General features: G+C 37.3%; 1 protein-coding gene across 1 annotated transcript in view; it reads right to left on the reverse strand.

Moving 5' to 3' along the window:
• The window catches only part of DSC3 (desmocollin 3), a 48,875-nt gene that overhangs the window by 7,108 nt on the left and 17,104 nt on the right, over positions 1–24,663 (reverse strand). Inside the window, exons 6-15 of the mRNA XM_047826665.1 lie at positions 22,531–22,686; positions 21,063–21,207; positions 17,961–18,127; positions 14,784–14,918; positions 14,231–14,416; positions 7,128–7,384; positions 6,845–6,987; positions 5,513–5,737; positions 3,077–3,301; positions 216–337 (exon numbers count right to left, since the gene is read on the reverse strand). Of these exons, the coding sequence (XP_047682621.1) occupies positions 216–337; positions 3,077–3,301; positions 5,513–5,737; positions 6,845–6,987; positions 7,128–7,384; positions 14,231–14,416; positions 14,784–14,918; positions 17,961–18,127; positions 21,063–21,207; positions 22,531–22,686 (1,761 nt within the window). The remainder of the gene's footprint in view (positions 1–215; positions 338–3,076; positions 3,302–5,512; positions 5,738–6,844; positions 6,988–7,127; positions 7,385–14,230; positions 14,417–14,783; positions 14,919–17,960; positions 18,128–21,062; positions 21,208–22,530; positions 22,687–24,663) is intronic.

Raw genomic sequence — 24,663 nt, forward strand, 5'->3', positions numbered from 1 at the left:
TGAGCCACCCAGGCGCCCCAAAACAACACATGTTTTAAGAATTCTAATAAATGCCACTACATAAATATCTGAATATCGGCAGATAAAATACTTATGCCTACAAAATCTGACCAAATTAAAAATATAAGTTAACCCCTAAATTTCAAAATAACTTCAGGAGAATCAGTAAAAGAAATTATGGGAGATATTCAGAGATACTCATTTAAAACACTTACCACCTTATCATCTCCAGGTGCTTCTGTGTTTGATATGATTAAGTTTTGCTGTGCTAAATCTTCAGGAAAACCTTTTCTTTTTTTGGCACCAAAAACTCCACATACCAAAGTTAGCAATACAGCTGCATTTAAAAAAAAAAAAAAAAGTTTAACATACATAGAATAAAATGCCTTTTATTTTTTATTACCTCAAGTGCACAGGAGGAAAACCACTAACCACGGTCCCATGAATTACCTTGGCCTTTCTAAATTAATAGGCCATGATTTAGCTTGGATTTTAAAAATGTGAATTAATTATATGTGTATGTTTATATATATATATATATTTATATTTATATATATATATATATATTTAAGTTTATTTCTTTTGAGAGACACAGAGACAGCACAGCACAAGTGGGGAAGGGGTAGAGAAAAGGGGAGAGACAGAGAAGAGAGAGAGAATCCCAAGCAGGCCCCATTGCAGGGCTCAAACTCATGAAACCGTGATATTGTGACCTGAGCCTAAACTCAGAGTCAGACACATAACCGACTGGGCCATCCAGCAGCCCCATTAATTATATGTATATTTTGATAATAGTTCTTTTAAGGGTTCGAATTCTATCTATCATGCATGTTAAAGTATTCACAATCGTGGATTAAATAGTAAATTTTCAAAAAATTCAATGACATTAATTTAAGACAGAGACTTTAAGAGATTTACTCATTCCCAAAAAAACGGTTTGCCTGTATGAAAAGCGTGACAAACATACTTTTTTTCTAGAATATCTTATCTCCATGTATCTTAATTAAAACTACTCCGTATTTTGTCTATTCAAAATTTTCACTGTATGTCATACCTGTGGGAGGTTGAAATATGTGTCAATAAGATTAGCAGTAATAATAATAACGGTTAATAATCACAGTTCCTTACAATGTTCCACAGGCGCCTCCGCCAAGGATGGCCAAACTGCAGCCCCAAACCCCTTCCCATGAATTTTTTGGATGACCACATGTTTTTGAATGGCCCATGAACTATGGTTTTTACATTTTTAAATGTTTTTTTAAAATCAAAAGAATAGTAGTTCATTACATGTGAAAGTTATATGAAAGTCAAAGTTTAGCATCCATTAATACAGTTCTTTTGGAACGCAGGCATGCCCATCACTTAAATATTTTCTATGGCTGCTTTCCTACTAGCAGGGTAGATTTCCCTGGTTATACGTGAAACCACATGGCCTGCAAAATGTAAAATATATACTATCCAGACCTTTACAGAAAAAGGGTACCAATCTCTGCCTATTCTATGTGGCCACTTGTTAAACTTTCTGGTTCTGTGTCCTACCCCACTCTCTTGATCCACTCCACTCCAGCCACACCAGTGTCCCTGTCATGCCTTGACTTCTCCAGCCACCCTCTCACCTCAGGACCTTTGTGCTGACCTCTGACTGAAAAACTCTTCCCCCCAAGTACTGTACTTAGCTGACTCTTTGACCTTTCACAAAAATCACTGAAGATAACCTTGTCAGGCCTGCCAAACCATCCACTGAAAACCGGAGTCACTAGCCCTAATCACCCCCCCCCCCCCCCGCAACACCACACACACACACACACACACACACACACACACACACGCTCCACAGCACTACAGCTCCTAATTATTTCACTCTATTTTTTCCTCCACAGCATTTCACTTATTTATTAGTTTACTGTCACAAGGCACACTGTTTGCATTTGGTTTTGTCTGTTTTGTTCACTGATGACTCCCAAGCACCTGGACAATTTCTGGAATATAGTAGGTGCTCAATGTATATTTATTTTGTTGAGTTGTTGAAAAATAATGAGCATTGTACTGTTGGAAGCTTTTCACATGAGTTACCCAATTAATGCTCAGTGCTGCCCCATAAAGGAGGCTACAAATACCCCCTTTCACAGATGAGGAAACTGAAGCACAGTTAAGTAACTCGCCTCCGGTCTCATGGCTTGCAAATGATAGAGCTGGGTTACGAACTCAATGGTTTGGTGCCTGGGTCTTGCTCTTAACCACTAGTCCTATCACAGAACAAAGGAACAACAGCTAATCTAGGCTGGAAGAGTGGATGGAAATAAAAAAAAAAAAAAGAGGATAAAATATGGTACCATTGGGAATGACACAACTGACAAGCAAGAGGTTAAAAAAATCCAAAACTGGCAAGATACACCCAAGAAGAGATATTGCTGTGATCCGAGTAAGTGCCCTAAGTCCGTGGCTGAATGATGACAAGAGATCACAGTGGCTTATAGTGGACTTTCATACGGCAGTAGTCTTAGAGTGTTGATTTTGCCCTAAAAGGGGTAGTACTGGGACCAAGAAATGGAAACTATACGTTGCCAGATTTGGAAAAATCTAAGGAACTTTAAGCAGCCCTGTCCAAATATGAAATTTTGTATCACAAAAAGGATCTTGTTCCTTCTTCCTGAAAATATTCCATCAGAAATCTGATAATAACACGAAAGCAATTTGTAATGAGGACTCACCCCGGCTGGACAGTTGGACAGGATTACTTTTTAAAGACCTTTTCCTGCACTCAGACATTTGTGAGATAGATAGATAGATAGATAGATAGATAGATAGAGATAGAGATTTTTTTTAGTTTCTTTTTTAATGTTTATTTTTGAAACAGAGAGACAGAGCACCAGCGAGGGAGGGGCAGAGAGAGAGGGAAACACAGAATGGGAAGCAGGCTCCAGGCTCTGAGCTGTCAGCACAGAGCTTGATGTAGGGCTAGAACTCAGGGACTGCAAGATCATGACCGGAGCCGAAATCAGACACTCAACCGACTGAGCCACCCAGGGCCCCTTTTTGTGATATATTTTAACTTTAAGTAGGCAAAAGGACTTACAAAATAGTAATGCTATGCCCAGCAGTATGGCCAGGATCGCCCATTTTCCGAGTATCACTCCTGCGCTCCTTTGGGTCGGCAGACATTGACTTGGATGAGTACAATCACACAGATTAACTCTCACGGTTTTTGTTGCAGATTGACCTTCTCTATCTTTTACAGTAATAGGAACACTATATTCCTGAAATTCAGCATTTTTCTGATATGAAAGACGGGCAGCTGTATCTGAAAGAAAATGAAAGAATTATATTTTTAATGGACATTTACTTCTAGCATTTGTTTCATCACACTTGTTTCTAAACATGTTATTCTCAAGGAACCACCTGCCACATGAAAATGAATAAAAATGGACAACTACCTTCTATTATTCTATCTTCTATTCTATTCTTAGTGCTACTTTTATCAGCACTAATATTACCATGTATGTGTTGCCCATCGTAACTTTCTAGAAGAGAGGCTTAGAGAAATAACTTGGCATTGGAGTGACCCAGTAGCATTTCTGCAGTATTTAATATTACTTATCTATATCCTTATTTACAAACCAATGATGCTAATTGGCTCTTGACACACACTTCAACCATTTTTCTATAGTACCAGTTTATGGTACTTATAAAGAATTAACAATTGTTACACACAAAGCATGTCCGAAGTCAACATTCTCTTACCCATTTATTTTCTGGTATCTGTCCATTATCTTTATGTACAAGGTAACTTTTCAAAGTACAATAGACCCTTTGTTATTATGCCTTCCCTCTAGAAGTAATCTCAATACCACAAAGCTAGTTAATGCCACCCAGGCTGGGTATAAGGCTTACATAAAAACAGATGTATCTGTATCATAACAATATGTTCTTATCAACTATGATATTTCCCCAATTGTCTTGATACCTACTGTAATGACTTTATTATCAACTGATCAAAAGCTCCATGCATTTTCAATGCCAATCACAACCTTCTGAGTTTTGCAGTAAGCGAGATGAAGAAGTAGCACCATGCACATCCTGGAAGTCATCTGTAATGTCTAAGCCTTTCTTAAACGCACTGTTGCAGCTATTAAGAACTTCAAAGATTTCTGCCTGCATCTCAAATGTAGAGCTCCCCAGAGGAGAGTGAATTACTGCTAAGGTTTAGATGGAACCCTCCCATCTCCTATTGTGGCTAAGGTAAAATCCTTCAAACTCCTCTCCTCCCTCAAGACCACAAGCTGTACCATAGTCACCTCTGCTGTCCTTGTCACTCAACTCTGCCCTCTTCAAACTGTCCTGTCACCAATGTCACCTTGTTAAGACAAATCTGGGCACAGCATTCCTTACTGGCACACTCCCAGTGCATTCCTGCTGTCACTGACTGTACAAAAGTCAGTCTCCTCAGCTTACTACATAAGGTGCTTCATCACCAGATTCCATCGCCACTCCCCCCCCCCCCCCAACTCTCTGGGCATTCCTGCTAAAAGCTAAACTCTAACACTGGTTTATTTATCCCCTTAGCATTTTCCTTCTTTATGCATATTTATTAACCAATTATTTATTAAACAATCACTTATTAAGCAGTTAGTATCTACTAAGCACTGGGCTAGGTGCTGGCGAAACACAAATGAATCACAATTATCCTGAGAAACTCATGTATTGAAAAAGAAAGGTAAATAGGTGATAACACAACACAAAAGGAGCTATAATAAAGGTACAAAAGGTCATGGTGCTACTCCTTCTACTTCAAGAAAGACTTCGTAGATGTGAGCATCTGAATTGCCATCATGTCTGTCTTGTTAATCTCTACGTGTATCACCAGGGTCAGAACGGTGCATAGTAGATGGTAGGGGCTCCATAAGAACCTCATGAATTAATACCAAGCTATGAAATGGGAAGGGTAGTATTCTAGGCAGAAGGGACAGCATACACAAAAATCCAATTGTATGGAAGAGAATGGATAGTAAGAAAACAGCAGTGAATGGTGGCTGAAATATAGAACTACACTCCCCCAGAAATCACTATCACAGGATGCTGTCCTGACGGCTCCCATCCAACATCTCTGTCCATAGCTCACCATGCTTCTTTCCAGAACACCATAGAGTGCTTGCCTCCTATACCCACATTCTCATTTCCAGAGTTCGCTTACACTAAAATTTAAATGCCCCATCTCTGTTCTCTCTTCACCTCCCTGGAGTCACTTTAAAACCACATCGGAAACAATTCGTCTTAATGATAAGTTGCCCAATATTTTCAGCAAAGCTTTTTTGTCTTTGTTGTAAATGTAAATTTTGCCTTCATAAAAAATGATAATTTCTTTCATTTTATATACAATATAAAGACCCCATCATAATATTTGTAAATGGTCGAATTAGGCTTCTAAAATATGTCAATGAGAATATTTTAGCAAACAAGGAAATTCACCCTCAGTTATTTTAGAGCATATAAATCGTTACTGTTTATTAAATACCATTAACTTTGGTGAGGGTCCACATTCTGTTCATTTCTGGAGAAGTGTCTGCCAAGCTGAAATAAAATGGAGGCCCATGGATAGGTTCATCGGGATCGACAGCCGAAATGTCAGTATACCTCATCTTTGGTTTGCAAATTGTTACATAACTTTGAAGTATTTCTGGTGGGTTATCATTCATATCTTCAATGTTAACCGCAAGTGTTCCAGTACATGATCTACCATCTAGGAAGAAAGGTAAAAGATTTAGTGTAGTTTTATGCGTTAACATTTTCTTAATAAAATAAATTAACTACCTTCTATATGATATATGTTTCCTCAAATAAGCTGATATTAGAAAAAATGGTAAATAAGAATGTAGAAGAATAAACGAAACCTGTAGATCATCTAAAATGAGTACTGCCATTGATAATATCAGTTACAACTGCCAATAAACTTTTTGCCAGGATCACTACCAGACAAGAAAAATCAATGTGTGAACTCTGTATTTGCAGGGGTCCCCTCTGGTACAGATGTTAATGAGCACTAGAAAGGCTACAAAAAGTTATTCTAATCTTGGTACACATTTAATCCACTTAGCAAGATTTTGAAAATATATGATGCTTGGGTTCCCCAAATATTCTGATTCATTTCATCTAAGTCAATGCTACAAAATGATTTTTTTAATTTTTTAAATGTTTATTTATTTTTGAGAGAGAGACAGAACGTGAGCATGGGAGGGACAGAGAGAGTGGGAGACACAGAATCTGAAGCAGGTTTCAGGCTCTGAGCTGTCAGCACAGAGCCCCATGCAGGGCTTGAACTCACGGTGAGATCATGACCTGAGCCGACGTGGGATACTTAACTGACTGAGGCACCCAGGTGTCCCTACAAAATGATTTTTTAAGTGCCCCAAGTTATTGTAATATGAAGCCAGGGTTAAGAAACTCTGAGTTGTTTTAAGCAACAGAATTCAAGCAAAGGGTCACTGTGACCTAATAATCAGCTAAGTTACTCAAAGATTCAATTTAAAATGGCATGAAAAGATCTAGAAGATTCTGGTGAGATCATCTCAGCCGATCCAAGACTTAAGTTTCCTCTTTGCCCTCCAACAAAGAGATCTATAAGCATGTGAGGTCCCACCATGCTGGGGATATAAAGATAAATAAATGGCTTCTTGTTGCTATGAAGGTTCACCTCGTTAAATGATTAAGGGAAATAGGAACCGTCTTCAAAGTAATTTCTGACAATTCAAAAATACCTATCACAACAATTCTGCACAATAATAATTGCAGCTTATTGTCCAATTCCTCCTAAGATACCATATTAAATAAAATTAACTTTTTTTTTTACCTTGGTCTATTGCCAGGACTGTTATATTATATAAGTCATTTCTGGGAGTCATGGCCTCCCGGTCCAGGATTTTGGAAGTTGTGATTGACCCTGAAATCTCATCAATGGTGATCCATCCTTTAGGATCATGCAATTTTTTGTACCTATTAATATAAAATAAAAATAAAATAAAATAAAAAATATAAAATAAAAAGTCTTCAGCAATATAAAACATATTAAAATAAATTACTGTCTCAATTATTACAAATACATTATTAGTATGTGGTTACAGACTTCTTCATACCTTATGCCGCTGGCACTTCTAGTTTCAGGGTCATATGCCTTATAACCATTGACCTTTGACCCCACTGCTGAGTGTTCTTGAATCCGTACATACTGGGCTGCAGGGCTACATTCGGGTCCTTCATCCTGATCCCTCACGTGAACTGTGACCAAAGCTCTGTTCATGGTTGTTCTGAGTGCAAAATCTCGAGTAAATGGAGCTTCATTGCTTACTCCAATTTCCAGGGTCACTTGGTGGTTTTCTTCATAATTCAGCGGCTTTTTAAAAAAGCACATGCATATCAGCATCAGTGTAAAATACCTTCGGAATTTCAAATAACAAGTGAGCATCTGCAAATACGAACAGTGGCGCATAAATTCTATGCTCCCATTCAATCAATATGGACTTTTACCCTTTGCTAAAGAGAGAGGTGATTCTTCACTAAGCCTTTAGCAAGAGTGGTCCAAAAGTTTCTACAGATGGTTTTATGGAGTTGTGGAAAAACAATCCCAGTTATACTCTCATAGTTCATTCTTACTAAGGAAGATTATTCTGAACCTGGAGACAATGCAGAGAGATGACAGTGTTTTTATGACCCTGCTTTAGAGCACTAACAGACCAGCCGAAGGGGCATCTAACTCCAGGGGAACGCAATTTTGTTTGACTCACTACTTCCTATTGACTATGTCCATTTCCTTAACCACCACACTATAATCCCTCTGCTACACTATGCTGCTTAATTGGTTCACCAGCCTCGAAAAATATTTAAGTGAATCCTTTGATTATAATTGATTTTTAGACAGCGAATCAAGCAAACCCATAATAACATTATTTTACATTGTACTGCAAATTTGAAGTATTTTTTTTATTTGATTCTCTTTCTGCTTATCAAAACCATCACTGGCTGACCATTGAACAAAATAAAAAATGAGGAGTAACATTTTTATTTTAAACCTTTCCCCATACCTAGCTATTTTCAAGCTGAGATACTAATATCATAAGTCCGCTAAGAAATCAAGAAAATTTCTGAATCTTAGAAACCACAAAATATGGGTGAAACTTTTAAAAAAATTTTTATGAACATTCTAGAAAACAGAGAGGCAAGAAGGGAAAAAGAATTAATATGTTTATCTATTGCTAATGAACACTCTCACAAATTACATGTGTTGATATATGATCATGCAGAGAATGAAAGCATTCATTGGAGATGAGGCATGGATAGAAAGTCAGGAAACAGCTGCTGCTCTGGGGGAGGTGCAGTGATTTGATCAGGGCCACTTACTAAAGCCTTAGAATTTCTTTATGTAATTTTTCGAGGTTTGCACTGCATATTGGTTTAGAGGCTTAAAACTCTGCAAGATTGGAAATCTAGTAGGATGAAATCAGCGATTAATGAAAAACCAGGAATTCTCTTCCACCACACGGTAGCTTTAATGTTTCATCAATTTATTTTATATTTTTAATATTTATTTCTTTCGGGGAGAGTGCAAGCGGAGGAAGGGCCGAGAGAAGAGGACAGAGGATCCAAAGTGGGCTCTGCACTGACAGGCTAGCAGCTGTGAGCCCAACATGGGGCTCGAACTCACAAACCGTGAGATCATGACCTGCGGTAAATAAAGTTGGACACTCAACCGACTGAGCCACCCAGGCACCTGTTTCATCAACTAAAAAAATGTTCAAAAATATCTTATATCTGCACTGAGATGCTAGTATCTCGCTAGAAAATGAAGTGCTGTTTTATGGCGGACTCTCTATGTTGAGAATGACCAAGTAGAGTATCTTCTTCATCAAGCCCATGTGCAACTGCCGCTGCTCAAATAGAAAGGAAATGCTGAGATGGAAAGATTACCCAGGACTGAGCTGAAGACTGCATCAGCTCAGGGTCTACAGTTCCAGAAAAGTTCTCCGACATGGACAATTATAACACAAGACCCAAGAACATGTAAGGCTTCTAAAAATAGAATAATAATATCCTACAGTTTACCAAGTGTTTTCACTTTCATTATTATAATTGAATAGCTACTAGGGAGGCAGAGAGAAGTATTATTTATATTCTATAGATAATACAGAGGCTAATTTCCAAGATCACATAGCTATGCAAAGCAATTGAACATGGTGCTTAAGAACATGTACTTGGAATCAAAGAGACCTTCACTCAAATACTGTCCTACTGCATCCTAGCTGTGTCACTTTGGGTAAATTTCTTAATCTCTCTGACACTAAGTTTCGTCCTCTGCACAACTGTTGTAAGAATAACATTTATTTAACATTGTAAGCCCACAGAGAATGCTTTACACTATAGGTTTTAGTAATCTCTCCGGCTGTCACACAGCCAGTCGAAAGAAAAAGGTGATGTATTTTTTGTTAACATCCAATATGATGCATAATAGGAGACACCAACTAACAAGACAATGTTTGGAAGCTTTGTTCAGATAAAGAAGTATATTTGAGCAATCTTTGGCTTGAATTACTGATTATTTAATTCTTTTTTGGTATAGAGGAATGAATAAAGTTCATTCCTATCCATTATTAAGTACACAGCCTATGTGAAAGAAAGATGGATTTCAAAATGCCTTGGTTATACAGTGTTTGATTTTAAAATAGAAGATACCTCATCAATGTTACAAAGTATTTAAATATATAACTTAAGTACACGAACACAAATCTTTAGCAAGGTAAAAGATAAGGTACGTTTACATTTTTTAAATATTTGTTTACTTTTTTTTTTTTTTAATTTTTTTTTTCAACGTTTATTTATTTTTGGGACACAGAGAGACAGAGCATGAACGGGGGAGGGGCAGAGAGAGAGGGAGACACAGAATCTGAAACAGGCTCCAGGCTCTGAGCCATCAGCCCAGAGCCTGACGCGGGGCTCGAACTCACGGACCGCGAGATCGTGACCTGGCTGAAGTCGGACGCTTAACCGACTGCGCCACCCAGGCGCCCGTTTGTTTACTTATTTTGAGACAGAGAGAAAGCAAGTGGTGGAGGGGCAGAGAGAGAGGGAGAGAGAGAATCCCAAGCAGACTCCACGCTATCAATGCAGAGCCTGACGCAGGGCTCAATGTCGCAGACCAAAAAATCATGACCTGAGCTGATATCAAGAGTCAGACACTTAGCTGACTGAGCCACACAGGCTCCCCAAGGATACAATAACTTTAAAGACCAGTGCAGTTGCCAAAGGATCTCTGTAATGAATTCAGATTTTCTAAGGGGTTGCGTAAAATATAGAAAGGAAGATATACCATAGAGAATGCAAATTTTATTGCCCAAAATGTTAGAGAATATTATGAATGGCTTAAAGAAAGAAGGAAGGTAAAACTACCGAAGGAGCTAATAATGACAGAGGAAGGAGATAATTTAAAGAGGAAACTCAGATGGAGCGCCTGGGTGGCTCAGTCGGTTGAGCGTCCAGCTTCGGCTCGGGTCATGATCTCACAGTTTGTGGGTTCGAGCCCCACATCAGACTCTGTACTGATGGCTCAGAGCCTGGAGCCTGCTTCAAATTCTGTGTCTCCCTCTCTCCCTGCTCCTACCCTGCTCATGCTCTGTCTCTCTCTCTCCTTCAAAAATAAATAAAAAAACATTTAAAAAAAAAAGAGTAAACTCATAGAAGTAGAAATTTATTGAAGATACAAAAAGAGAAGACCTCCTTGTGCAACTGAAGTCATGATTTTGTCAAGCCATGTAACCCAAGTATGGGAAAGAGGAGAGCTAAGGGGAACATGACCCCAAGGGTAGCACGCAGGAAGAATAGCACAGTAGCTCTGACGAAGGGTTCTGCATCAGGAATGTCTCAGTTTGCATCCTGGATCTGTCACCTTCTAACTCTATGAATGGGGGCAAGTGACTTTACTTCTTTTGACTCAGCCTCTTCATCTGAAAATGGGAAGAATGATAGGAACAACCACTGGGTTGTTATGAAAGTTAAAAATAAATCTTTGGAATCCTGTATATTTTTGGAGGTTTTTTTTTCCTTTACAATTTCAAAACATGGGAAAAGCAGCAAAATAAATTAATTTTATAAAGCATACCTAATATTGATTTAAACAGAAACTGTGAAAATTAAGAAAACAATATTTTTTATTATAAAATGGGGATAATAATAGTATCATATCCATGGGGCGCCTGGGTGGCGCAGTCGGTTGGGCGTCCGACTTCGGCCAGGTCACGATCTCGCAGTCCGTGAGTTCGAGCCCCGCGTCGGGCTCTGGGCTGATGGCTCAGAGCCTGGAGCCTGTTTCCGATTCTGTGTCTCCCTCTCTCTCTGCCCCTCCCCCGTTCATGCTCTGTCTCTCTCTGTCCCAAAAATAAATAAACGTTGAAAAAAAAAATTAAAAAAAAAATAATAGTATCATATCCTAAAGGGGATATGACAACTAGTTAAAACCTACATAAGGTGTTTAGTATCATTCCCTTGACATGAAAGGTGATCAGTACTTGGTAACTACTTTTAAAATTCTAAAAGAATTTCCTAGATATAAGAACTAGGATGGGGCGACTGGGTGGCTCAGTTGGTTAAGTGTCCGACTTCAGCTCAGGTCATGATCTCACAGTCTGTGAGTTCGAGCCCCGCATCGGGCTCTGGGCTCACAGCTCAGAGCCTGGAGCCTGCTTCGGATTCTGTGTCTTCCTCTCTTTCTGCCCCTCCCCTGCTCATGCTCTGTTTCTCTCTGTCTCAAAAATAAATAAAAACATTTTAAAAATTAAAAAAAAAATAACTAAGATATAATTATAAGTGCAACTATCTTATGTTTAAAGATAACGGGATTAAATGCATATAAATTTTATTGCGGAGGGAGGGGTGTGTGGATTTTTCTATATTCTTCATATGTCCAATTAACTTAAACTGAACCAGTGAAAAAAAGTAAAGTATCACCATGTAATTGCTCTCTCTCCTAAAGAATCCTGGGATGGTACCCAGAAGCTGTTCACCAGAAATAAAATATTTCACCAGATGTTTATTAGTCACATGGAGTAAGAGATATTCTAGAATATAGTCTATTATTTCTGAAAATATGTGCAAACATCTTTCTTAACGTCTCTGTGATAAACATTCCTTGAGGAGAAAAAATCCACTCTGAATATTGAAAAAAATCAAAAGTGCCAACATACTATGATTTTTTTTTAAAGCTTCCTAAAATTCATTTTGTATTGGTCAAAAAACTCATAATAAAAATTTAATTCCTAGCATTACTTGAATTTGGCCTCCCAAACCAAGATAAAATTATTGCGATTTAAAAAATAATAATAACAGGTCTTTAATAATGGTCTTGAATAGAGAGAACTGAGAAGTAGCCTTCTAACCAAGCAGTAGATACAAAACACTCTAAAAGGTCTGAGCATGGGTCTTTGACCTGAGCTACTGCAGTTGGCATAATCTACCCATCTTGGATCTCAAACTATTCCTTTGACTTATTTCTAGAAAGAAGGAAAGGTGGGGTTGAGGGGTATGCAGAAGAAGGTGTACGGGAGAAAACTTTAACAAAACATCTGTTGCCAATGACATCAATTTTGAGGCAAATGCTTGTCCAGCTTTGGAAACTGATGCATAGCAGCCTTTTTCAAAAGAATTACACACCACAGACCCTCAGCCTACCTGACTTAAGCTGCAGCTCTGGTGAACACCTCCACCATTTATACTGATAGATTCACACCTCAAGTGCACAAAGATTCAGCTCTTCAGATTCAAAGTTTGGTCCAAAGCTAAGGAGCTCTCTCTCAGGCAGGCACAGCCACGCCCAGAAGTGCAGGAGAGCTGAGGTTCCCTGGAAGCAACCTTCAACTAGTGAGGCATGGGTATCAACAAAGGGAGTTGATGGACGAATGCCCTGGGTACCACTTTTTGAGGAAATAATTCTGAAGTACATTCTACATGGTTCATTGCATGACTGAACACCAGAGGTGACTAAGTCAATAATGCAGACTTGATTGGCTTTTCATTCTTTTCTATCTTAATTTTCAATTTTTACTCTGGCTTTCTAGGATCCACTTCCTAAACAGTTTCCTTCACTGAGGTCCTTGCCTCGTGTTCTGCTTTCTGGAGAGTCCAAAGGAAGAGTGACTGAGGTGGGCCAATACAAAGAAAATATGACCAGTACCACCTGCTTATTTCCTTTGCTACTACTATCAATTATAAAACTTCATTTTTCTTAAGTGGCTGCTTTTAGTATTCAATTTGAGTGGATCATATTATAGAAAACTGAAATAGAGGGAGGTTTTATGTTGAGAGTCATCTGGAACAAATATATTTGACTATTCACATCTGGATAGAACTTGCCAAAGTTGATTACATAATCTGTGGAAATTTTTAGTGAGGAAATAACTACAAATAGATACTGTTGTATCAAAGTCTACACCATATTGTTGTTGGCAGGAAAGTTTGCTTTATTCAATGGATGACTCCTTTACCTGCCCATAGGACAATTTTCTTTCTTGTTCAGGGCTACAAATATAAAACCAAGGGTCCTTCCCAAATAGGGCCTTCTCTGCCCTCATAACCTGCACCCTAGAATGAAACAGGGCAACCAAAAACACAATATATAGAATAAAGATATATGCTGTCTGATATAACACTGTATTTCACCCTCAAAATCACCTATAAAGGATCAGATACAACCAGGCATATATTCCAGAAAGAGAGTAAGTGAGAAGACTATGGGCTTCTGAATTATATCATGTAAGGAATAGTTAAAGGAATTAGGAATATTTATCCCAGAGAAAGTAAGTTTCAAATGGACATAGCAACCTTTTCAAAAGAATTACACTTCTGTATAGGATTAGAGCCAGAACATTAAAGACAGAACCTAGACATGGGCTAGAAGGACAATAATTCGAGCACAGTAGAAGTAAGGACTTCTGAGAATCAGAGCTCTCCAAAAACAGAATAAGCTGCCAATGGAGATCCTCAGAACTGAGAATGTTCAAGCCTAAGCTAGGTGACTAATGACTGGCAACAAAATTATGGAAGAAAGCCAGCATTCAATAGGAACAGTTGGACTAAACAGACGAAGCTCTATTCCATCTTGTAGATTCTTTGATCTGAAACTGTTTGGTTGATTAAACCAATAGTTGAAGAGAACTTGTTAACTTGCCAAGTTGTCAAGTGTCCATTATTACTGTACCTTTACAACGTACAAAACACCTTCATTAGTCTCTTTGTCTGTGCTGATTTTGAAATGTCCATTCTCATTCCCCTTCAAAATGGTAAAATTGGCTCTCCAGTTGGCAGTGTTAATTAAATCCTTATCTTCTATAGGTATGCGTAAGATCTCCACATTGTATGCATTTTCCTCTACTGATGCTTCATACTGAAACAGAAAGAACTCATTAAAAACTTACTTTATAAAGAGAAGTTTTACAAAGACAGTAAAGTATTTCTTCCACTCCAAAAGTATTGGTTCTTATAGTTTTTAGCTAGTGTATTTTAAAGCCATGAATCTCTCAAAGGATTATCTTTGAAATGAAAGAAATTCGTTATAAATGAAGACAAATGTTACCAGAGGATAAAATACTACTATGAGTAAATAAAGGAGATTTATATGTCAGCTGTTCAAACTTTAATTTTATTCATAAAATAAACATACATACTTCAAAGCATGGCACATGTTATTAATTCATATTAAATAACAAATAACAATTGACAAGTAGACATAGATTTTGATATTATATACTTACAGTATTTTGTTTGAAAGTGGGTGCATTGTCATTTGAATCTTTAACTGTTATGATGCAAGTTGATGTACTCATCAATCCAAATAATTGACCATCCATGTCTTGTACTTTCATTATCAATGAGTACTTATCTACAGTCTGGAAACAAAGAAAATACTTAATTAGTTTTGAAAACATTTGCTCCAACTTATAAATGAAACTTCAGTTGTGTAGTCTTCCATGTGTGTGAATCCACACTTTTATTTGATTCCATATTTGCAGACACTTTAAGAATTGGGTAGACAGGGATAAGCTGGAAAGGTAGACAGAGGTTAAATTACAAAGAGCCATACAAAGAATTTAGACATATTTTAATTGGCTAATAGGGAAAAGTTTTATAGGAGTCATAGGGGGAGCACAAAATAAGAACACTGGAGTTTCAGAAAGAGTATTCTTAATGTAGATTCAGCATAATTTGAAGTAAACTGAGCTGAAAGTCAAAGAAATCAGTTAGAGGCTCCTAAGTGCCTGAGTCAGTTAAGCATGAGACTCTTGGTTTCAGCTCCGGTTATGATCCCACGGTTGGTGAGACTGAGCCGCATCAGGCTGTGTTGACAGTGCACATCCTGCTAGGGATTCTCTCTCTCTCCCTCTCTCTCTGTCCCTCCCCTGCTCGCTGTCTCTCTCTCTCTCAAAATAAATAAATAAATTTTTAAAAGTTAAAAAAAAAAGGAAACCAGTTAAAAAGCTCCTGAAATAGTCTAAGATAGGTGATCCACATCTGAGGCAGTGGCAATGAGGACAGAGAGTAAGGGTGACAGGAAAGCTTCTTGGGAGTTAGCATTTAGTAGGATGTGATGGTAGAGTCTATATAAAATTTAAGAGAAGACAGAGTTGAGAATTATGCTCAGGTGTCCTATTTGGATAAAGCAGAGGGGTATCACCAACCAATGTAGCAAATGCAGAAGGACAGCCTGTGCTCTGAGGAAGTGAGCACTAGCAGGGTGAGCAAAAATGGCCAAAAAGAATGAGTTGTGCCTGGCATATACTGAATTTTATGTGCCTATGGGAAATCTAAGGAGAAATGTTCAGAAGACACTTGGATGTGTGGCCCCCTACTTACAGGAGAGTTCATAGCCAGAAATACCACTCTGGGAGCCATTAGTATGTAGATGGTGGCTGAAATTGTAGCAGGCATCAGATTTATCGAAAAGAGGTTAAAGGATAAGAAGAGCTAAGGATAGAAGTAACAGTGGCATGTCAAGCATGGGGGAAGTAAGAAGACTAAGCGATGGACAATAAAAAGGAAAGATCAGAGAAACAGGAAAAGAACCAGAAATCCAAGAGAAGAGAGAGTTTTAGCAAGTGCCAACAATGGACAGGGGCTTTAGGTAACAGGTGGATTTGGCAACCGGGAGGTCACTGTTGACTTTCTGTGAACAGAGTTTTGCAAATGGTGGGGTGGTGATGGATGATGAATTGATTACTTTGTGACACAATCCTGTTAACTTTCTCTTCTCTCTTACTATTCTTTAGCTATTCCTTTTGGTTTTGTTTCATTTTGGTTTTTTTTTACTTTTCTCCATTTTCTGGAAACCAACATTCTCACCCTGAGATGCTCCTCCTTTGGCTCCACTCTCTGATACCCTGCTTCTTCTTCCTCTAAATGCACTGGTTTTGTTTTTATATCTCCCTTGTTCATTTCTTTATTTCCTGTGTTGTTCCCCACAACACACTGTGGCAGTTCCCCCCAAAATCCTGTTGACTTTTAAAAAAAAATTAAGTTTATTTGTATTTATTTTGAGAGGGAGATAGAGAGCAAGCAGGGCAAGGACAGAGAGATAGGGACATAGAATCCCAAGCAGGCTCCACACTATCAGCATAGAGCCCAACGTGGGGCTTGAACTCACAAACCCGTGAGATCACGATCTGAGCTGAAATCAAAAGTAGGATGTTCAACCCACTGAGCCACCCAGGCGCCCCTCTGTTGACTTTTTTTGATCAGAAAAGCAGACCTGGGTGTGACCACAAATCTGTATCTTACAGGCTGTGTGCCCTTAAATTATTTAATTTTTCTAAGCCTCACTGTCAATGTGTAAAAACTGAGGGAAAATGCTTATTTTCACTTGGTCACTACATCAGCTCTACCTCTTCCACATATACAAAAAACACATTCATCTTGCTCCTTCAAACCTTCCCGTTTGTTATTATCATCACGTGCTTTATCACATAAAATGTACTGACCACACCCAAAAATAAAAATAATGACAAATAAAACCTTTGTACTATTTTTGATTCCTTTCCGTGGCTTCTCATCATCCCTTCCTTTTTCTTTGGCAACCAATTCCACTGATTACTTCTGTACATTATCTGCCCAAGTCATATCGATCCTTCTATTTGTGTTATTCAGGGTGCAGTGGGAACCACTGAGTGTTTTAATAGAGCTATTTTGTATACATGAAATTGATTAATCTGCCTCAGTCAGGAATTCAGGTCTGTGAGTTAAACACAGGCTGGCAAAATAGAGCAAGAGTAACAAAAGTTAGAAGATTGAGTTCAATGATTTGATTCTGGTGAGTCAATCAATCTTTCTGACTGTCACGTTTGTCCTCTATAGATTGGATGTAACAACCTATGTAGTCAAACGAGGAAATTATAAAGATCGAATATAATTACGCATAAAGAATTTGAACATAAAATGCTATAAACCTGATAGTGTGCTAGTACTATGATCCAAATAGTGTTACAGATTTCATAATAAGCCATCAACTAATTCCTTCCTAATAAAAAGTACATATCCACAATAACTGGATAGGAATCAGCATGTGATCTAAACCCATGGAGCATGCAAAATTAATTGTCCTACATGAGAATTGAAGGCTTTCCTGAGCTGAAACCAATTAGTCACACATAAGAACAGAATAATATTCCACAGCAGCAACTTTCATAAGAAATGTATTTTGTTCCCACTCCTTCTAAACACCAATTGATCTGTATTTCTATTCCAATGGCTTTCCTTACATAAGGAAACAGAAGTCATATTTTTTAAAAAAAGCATGTAACATGCCTGGAAATTCTTATTGTCTTAAACCTAAATAAAAGAAAATAGAAACTCCTAAGTTCACGGGAGACCAAACTACAGTAAATGGGGTAGGGATCTAAGCCCCTGGTAAAATTATATGCTAAGGAGTGGAAAGCTACCTCTCTGTCCAAATAATGAGCAACTGTGGTGATGACACCTGTGGTCGGATGCACAGAGAAGATCCCTGGGGACTTCGGGGTCTGCTCCAAAATGCTATACTTCAGGCGTGTGTGCATCGTATCCGGTTCATCTTTGTCTGTGGCACAAACCACTCCCACTGTAGTACCTACATGTTTTACAAAAAAAAAAAAAAAAAAAGAAAGAAAGAAAGAAAGAAAAGAAAGGAAAAGAAAAGAAAAGAGTCTTTAATTTGCAGAACTGCAAAACATATTTATGAATATCTACACTTTTCAAATTTTGACAATGGTAGTGGAAATCTAATTTTAAATGGGTTTCTTATGAGACATGTTCCATCTTTCAATAGCACCAATGAAGAGGGCTTCAAATTTATAATATAAATACTATGAGACTCTATATCAAGGCACACTTCTACTTTGCACACAGTTAAAAAAAATTTGATAAGAAATTACTAAAAACTTATTTAAATGGCAATCAAGAATAATTTCAACACATATTCCCACATACTGCAATAACAAACCGAGCTGGAGAGAGAAATCATGTTTCCTAGGTAAATCAGATTTTTTAATTGAATTTCTGATTAATAGATAAATCAAGACTGACTTGGGGTGTAACTGTATAAGTGGTCAACTTGACCTTTCACAGTCTAGTGTCTATTCCAGTATTTTTTCTTTTTTGTGCCAGACTTTAACGTGTTTCATTATCTTTCACCCGCTTAGCATCCACACCGCACTGCCCTCAGACCCACTTAATCCTCGGTAAGGGATTTCATACTATTCATCCTTCAGGGAGAATTTAGGTCAATTGTTTCTTCATTTGGAGCTATTAATATTTGTCATCTGTATGGAATGTAAGAATATTGCTCAGGTAAAGGATTATACATATCAAAGAGTACAAACAGGTGGTATTGTCCAATGTAAGGTCAGTGTTCCAATGCCCATGGAAATGTAATACATAGATCCACTTTGCCTATAGCCAGTAAGGGCTGGCCTGAAGAACAAATACATAGACATATACAGTCACACAGATATTCACACACACACACACACACACACACACACACACACACACACACGTTTGCTGAAATACAGTATTTGAAGGAAATAAAAACCAATTAATGCCAGAAATATTAGTTTTAAATATTTTTCCCTGTAATATGTCTTTAAAATTTGTATATATGTGTGTGTACATGAACAGATACATACACACACACACACACACACATACACACAGATAGATAAACATTATAGAGAATGTCCAGTTACATATTCACAAATAGTGACAAGACTTTTGCAGTGGATCAATATGAAGGCATGAAGTAATTATCTTATTATGAGAAAACAAATGCTATTCATCTATGTTTGCATAGAAAAAAAAGTTCCTAATCTTTTTAAGGCAGAATATTTTCTTCCTGAGATTTTACTGACAGGACACAAACACTATGTTAATTCTCTGGATTAAAAACTGTTTTACTTATCACAGAAAATCCTCCGAAAATCTTCAAAACCCCTTTTCATGAGCAGTATACTTAAATATTAGTTGAGCACCCCATGTCCCAAATTCTGTGTGTGAATTAAGGCAAACTCAAAGAACACCCAGCAGTTCAGAGTATCACAGCCCAAACTGGTCTGAACCTTCTCGTGTGGGTTGCTTAAAGTACCTTGGGTTCATCTGGGAATCAAAGTACTTGCCCTTGGTTCTCATCTATCACTATCATAAAGAAGAGAATTCTCAAGAAAGACTTTGAAACTAATAATCTCTCTTTGAAAAAAAAGTAAATTGTACCAGAGCCACAGTCACTCTGAAGCTGAAAATATTATAGGTCATCTAATGTAATTAACTCCTTTTACAGGTCAGGGAACTCAAAGGGACTTCCACCATTTCCCACAGTGAATTAATAACAGACCCCAAATCAAAAACTAGGTTTTTTAAACTCCAAACCAACAATTTTTATTTTTTTAATTGTACCATATGAGTAATAAGGAGGCTAACATCTATGACATCAAATTATCCAAGTAAAATATAAAGGGGTATAGCAGATATAAAAATATACTGAAGACCTAAGTAACTACTAGAAACTTTAATAGGCAAGTTAGCAAAGTCACCCTTTATGAATGAGTCCACATTCTTTCAACTTTATTGTGAATGGCTACTTTCCATGTTGCAAGTCTCAGAAGACATCAGGGCCAACTAACCTGAACATTTTGGCTTTCCATGTCTGAGCAAGTGTTTAGAATATGTGATGTAAGCTTCTCTAGAGTTATCCCCATATTCATTCTAAATTGGAAGTAGTAAAGTAGCAGTTTTAAGAAAAGAGGTAATATAAATTAGAGCTTTAAAAAATTGTGTTCTCAGTAGATGTCATTTAACACCTCTTTAAATAAAACCTAATATAAATATTGATATTAATTTTAATTTTATTGTAATTCTATCCTATATGTCCTGTCTTAGAGGAGAGAATGATGATAAACCCACAAAATGATCAAGTGTAATAAAGTATATAAATTGAATATGATTCCAAGATTAAATAACTGTTATCCGCTTTTATAATTAATTGGTACCATATAGACCACACCAAACTCTTCTAATATCCTATAGGTTACACTCTGTTTGGATGTGATAGGATTAAATGTATTCTGGAAAGTAGATACTGGTTCAATATCATCTCAGGATAATCTGGTCTTGAGTATAAAAAAACCCAATGTCTCAAAAAAATGTGCACAAAGATATTTAGCATAATACATTTTACTTTTAAAAGTTCTCTTGCCATAAAGTCCAAAAGGAATGAGGATTGATTTAACTAAATGCAAGTCCTGAACCTCTGTACCTCAAAAAGTAGACTTAATAAAACTGAAAAGCAGCAATACAATGGGAAAATATTTGCAGTGCAACAATAGATTAATAACCTTAATATGTAAAGAGCATTTTTAGGTAGATTTAAAAAAAGAAACAGTTAAGAGCAAGATAAACACCAAGGAACATAAGAGCAAAGGAAATGCACATACAGTTCCTAAAAGAAAAAAATACAAATGGCAAAAAAAAAGCCATATGCAAAAAAGTTCAATTTAAAAAAGTTATCTTACCAAGTCTGCTACTTTCTGGAACTTCAAAATTATAAATAGCTTCTGTGAAAATAGGGTGGTTGTCATTTTCATCCTCCACTCTGATGGGCAGTGGAAGAGGCATGTCTGCTGAATACCCATCTGCAGTTGAGGCATAGGCAATCAACTGTAAAACAGGAAAAAACAATATCAATGGTCCATTAATACAAGATTCTAGCAAGAGAGAACACTATGCTTTATCTGCTACCTTCTTTGCAAATCTTTTTGATAACAAACCACTAAAAACTTCTACTCAATTCTTTTTTAATCACCCAAGCATCAAATGGAAAAACACTTTAAGTACAGTAAAGAGCATCCAATATTTAGTAGAAAGGGCTACACGTTGAATAAAACCCCATAGTATAGCCAAGTCAGAGATAATTCTGTCCATTAGACTCAGATTATAGTCTTATTCTATCCATAATCCATATTCTATCCATAATCAGAAAGTTATACTGGGGACAACAATTAAACTCACTGCAAACAGAAAAATCCCTACTCTACATCATCTAAATAATACCATGATTTTTACATTTGTAACTAGCAAAGCCCTTTTATTGTTTTACTTCATAAATCACATATTTATAAGAGTTTTTCTGACAAAATGCATTTGCCAGTTTCCACATTGCTAAGTAATCGAAGGGCAATGTAGTATCAAATAGAATGTATTTCTATTCAGCATGTGATTATAACACTGAGTTAAAAATTTCCTAACCAAAAGCAAAGAAATGTCATGTGGTGGACATCAGTCACATTTGCTTACCAGCATCTCTTCCTTCTTCTAGGAAGAGAATCCCTCTTTCCTATGGAGGAACATTCCCCCCTGCACCACAGGGATAACCACATGACCTCATAGAATTTACCATATTACACTGAAAACTGTCTGAGTTATTCTCCATTGATTGTAAGCTCATCAATATCAGAAGACTGGCTTATTAACCTTGTTCGGATTTGGTCTCCCACTTTTGCTCCCTTATCTAGTTCCCAGACATGGTCAGAGAATCACACAAGTGGAAGGAGGGAAAAAAAAGAAAACTAAAAGAAGAAAAAGAAGAAGAAGAAGAAGAAGAAGAAGAAGAAGAAGAAGAAGAAGAAGGAGGAGGAAGAGGAGGAGAAGGAGGGAGGAGAGAAGACCCTTCTAATCAACTGTGGCCACGTCCTGGAGAGAGGAAAATGTAGCATGACCAGAGACAGAAAGCACCTCTTAAACAAAACCAACTCTTGGAAATATACTGGAATATACATCCAAATACAACTAAACCTCTTTGCTCATTTTAGGCTTACCTAACAGAAGTTAAGATAAAGAGCAAATCAAATATTCCAAAATACTGCACAACTTATTTCTTTTGACTCTAAGAAGAGAATGAAGGAAGACAGAAAAGAGTCCATACGGTATCAGAAGAAACACAGTTTAATCATTTAAAATCATGCATATCAATAAAACTCCTACATCAAAAACTTCATATTCTTCACGATCCACAGGCCTGGTACAATACAGATTTCCAGTGTCTCTTTCTATGAAAAACAAATTTAAAGGTTCTTGGTCAACTCCATGCCCACTTATTGAGTAGAAAATGGTATAGTTCTGTGCTGCATCAGATTGAACCTAAGAGGAAAAAAACACAGATGTAAAAATTTTAAATCAAAATCTGTTAAAATGCTATCTTTTTTATGTAGCTTATGCATTTATATCTTTTTATATTAAATACACTTTGGGAAAATAATAATCACATTTATCATTTCATCAATGCACAAAACAGTAAGAAGCATTTGGTAAAAGATTTTTTAAACTGCTCAATTTAATGAAAATAATGTTCAACATAAAGAGTAACCAAAGAAAATCTAATTAAAAACAATAAACCATAACCTATACAAGAAAGACTCTTCCTGGCAGAGGAAACATGAGTAACAAAGGTGAGGGTTGTGTCTGGAGTGTTCAAGGTGCAGCAAAGAGGCCACTGTGATTGCAGCAGGGAAAGCCAGTAGTCAGCAAGAAGTAGGAGAAAAGGCCACATCATATCAGGGATTTCAATGCTGTTGACTCTTCCCTACAAACAGGTGGAAAGCCATTGGAGACTTTAGACAAGAGTGATATTGTGTACGTTATATTTTAAAAAGATAATACTTGGTGTTTTTTTAGGACTAAATGGGGGTGGGTGGGTAGGTAAGCAAAGAAGCAGGAAGACCACTTGGTTACTGTAAGAATTCATGGGAGTAATGATGGTTTGTTAGACAGCATGTAGCAGTAGAGATGGTAAGAAGTGCTTAGATTCTGTATATAATTTGAAGGTACAGCCAACAGGATTTGTCGATGGGTTGGACGTGTAGCGTGAAGATGACACTATGTCAGAGGGTGCTGACATCCCCTAATATCTATTCTGCCCATGTTCCTTTGTATGAGAATTTATAGCTGAGTGCAAGATTGCCCAAAAGAAAGACACTTCCCAGGCTCCCTTACAATTAGGTATGTCCACATGAAAAGATCACGTCAATGAGATATAACCAAAAATTATATATGCAAGATCTAGACTGCGCCTAGAAAGTGAAGGAATGGGTCCCCCCATGTGGACACAGAATGATGCACTCTCTTGAACCTGCAGAGATGGTCAAACTAAAAAAAAAAAAAAACAAACAAACAAAAAACAAAAACAAACAAACAAAAAAACTCTAGGTCCCTGGTGATTTTTTTATATTAAATATCTCTACCAGATCATACTTTCATATAAAATAAATAAATCTGTCATGCATAAGCCACTTAGTGACATTTTGGTTCCTGAATTATTTGCTACCCCATCATGGAGGAAACAGCATGTCCCTTGGTTGTGGATTCTGCAGTGTAGCTTGGAGACTCATTCTTGAAAGTTCAACCTAAAGTTTGTTTCTTCAGTCCCCGCCACAATTCTATAAATGGCTTATGTGCTGTAATAAATCACTGTTAACTACTTAGAGGGACGTATGTTCTCTACAACTAAAACCTTACCAAACCGACTCTGATGCCCTAACAACTGAAAGAATGAGGTGTCATTAACTGAGACGGTTGGATGTTTTTAGGAGAAAACACAAATTTTTTGTTTTCTGCATATGTTAAGTTTGAAATATCCGTTAAGCTTTCAAGTAGAAATAGCAATTAGGCAGTCTGTCCTAGAAATATGAAGTCTTAAAGTCTCCAATAGATAACAGTACTCAAAGCTACAAGACTGGATGAGATTATCAAGGCAGTGAATATAAGAAACAAGAAACAAGGTTCGTGGGTCGAGCCTGGAGCTCTCCAAAGTTTACAGAAGAGGAAACATGGGAATGAGGAAAAACTAGCAAAACATAGTATGAAAGAGTGGCCAGGGAGGTAAATGAACAACCAGATGAGTGGTGTTCTAGAAGCCAAGTGAATAAAGTATTTGGAGGAAGAGGGAAGGGTCAGCTATGGCAAATGTACACATGTCAAGGAAATGAGGACTGAGGAGTGGTGACAAGATTAGCAATACAAAGGGTAAAATTAGCTATGATAAGTATAACTTTGGTAATCAGAAATCATGTCTTAATATGCTTCATCAGTGCTTAAAATACAAAATTTGAGGGGTGGCTG

Source organism: Prionailurus viverrinus, chromosome D3 (assembly GCF_022837055.1).
Source record: "Prionailurus viverrinus isolate Anna chromosome D3, UM_Priviv_1.0, whole genome shotgun sequence".
NCBI classification, from domain to species: domain Eukaryota; kingdom Metazoa; phylum Chordata; class Mammalia; order Carnivora; family Felidae; genus Prionailurus; species Prionailurus viverrinus.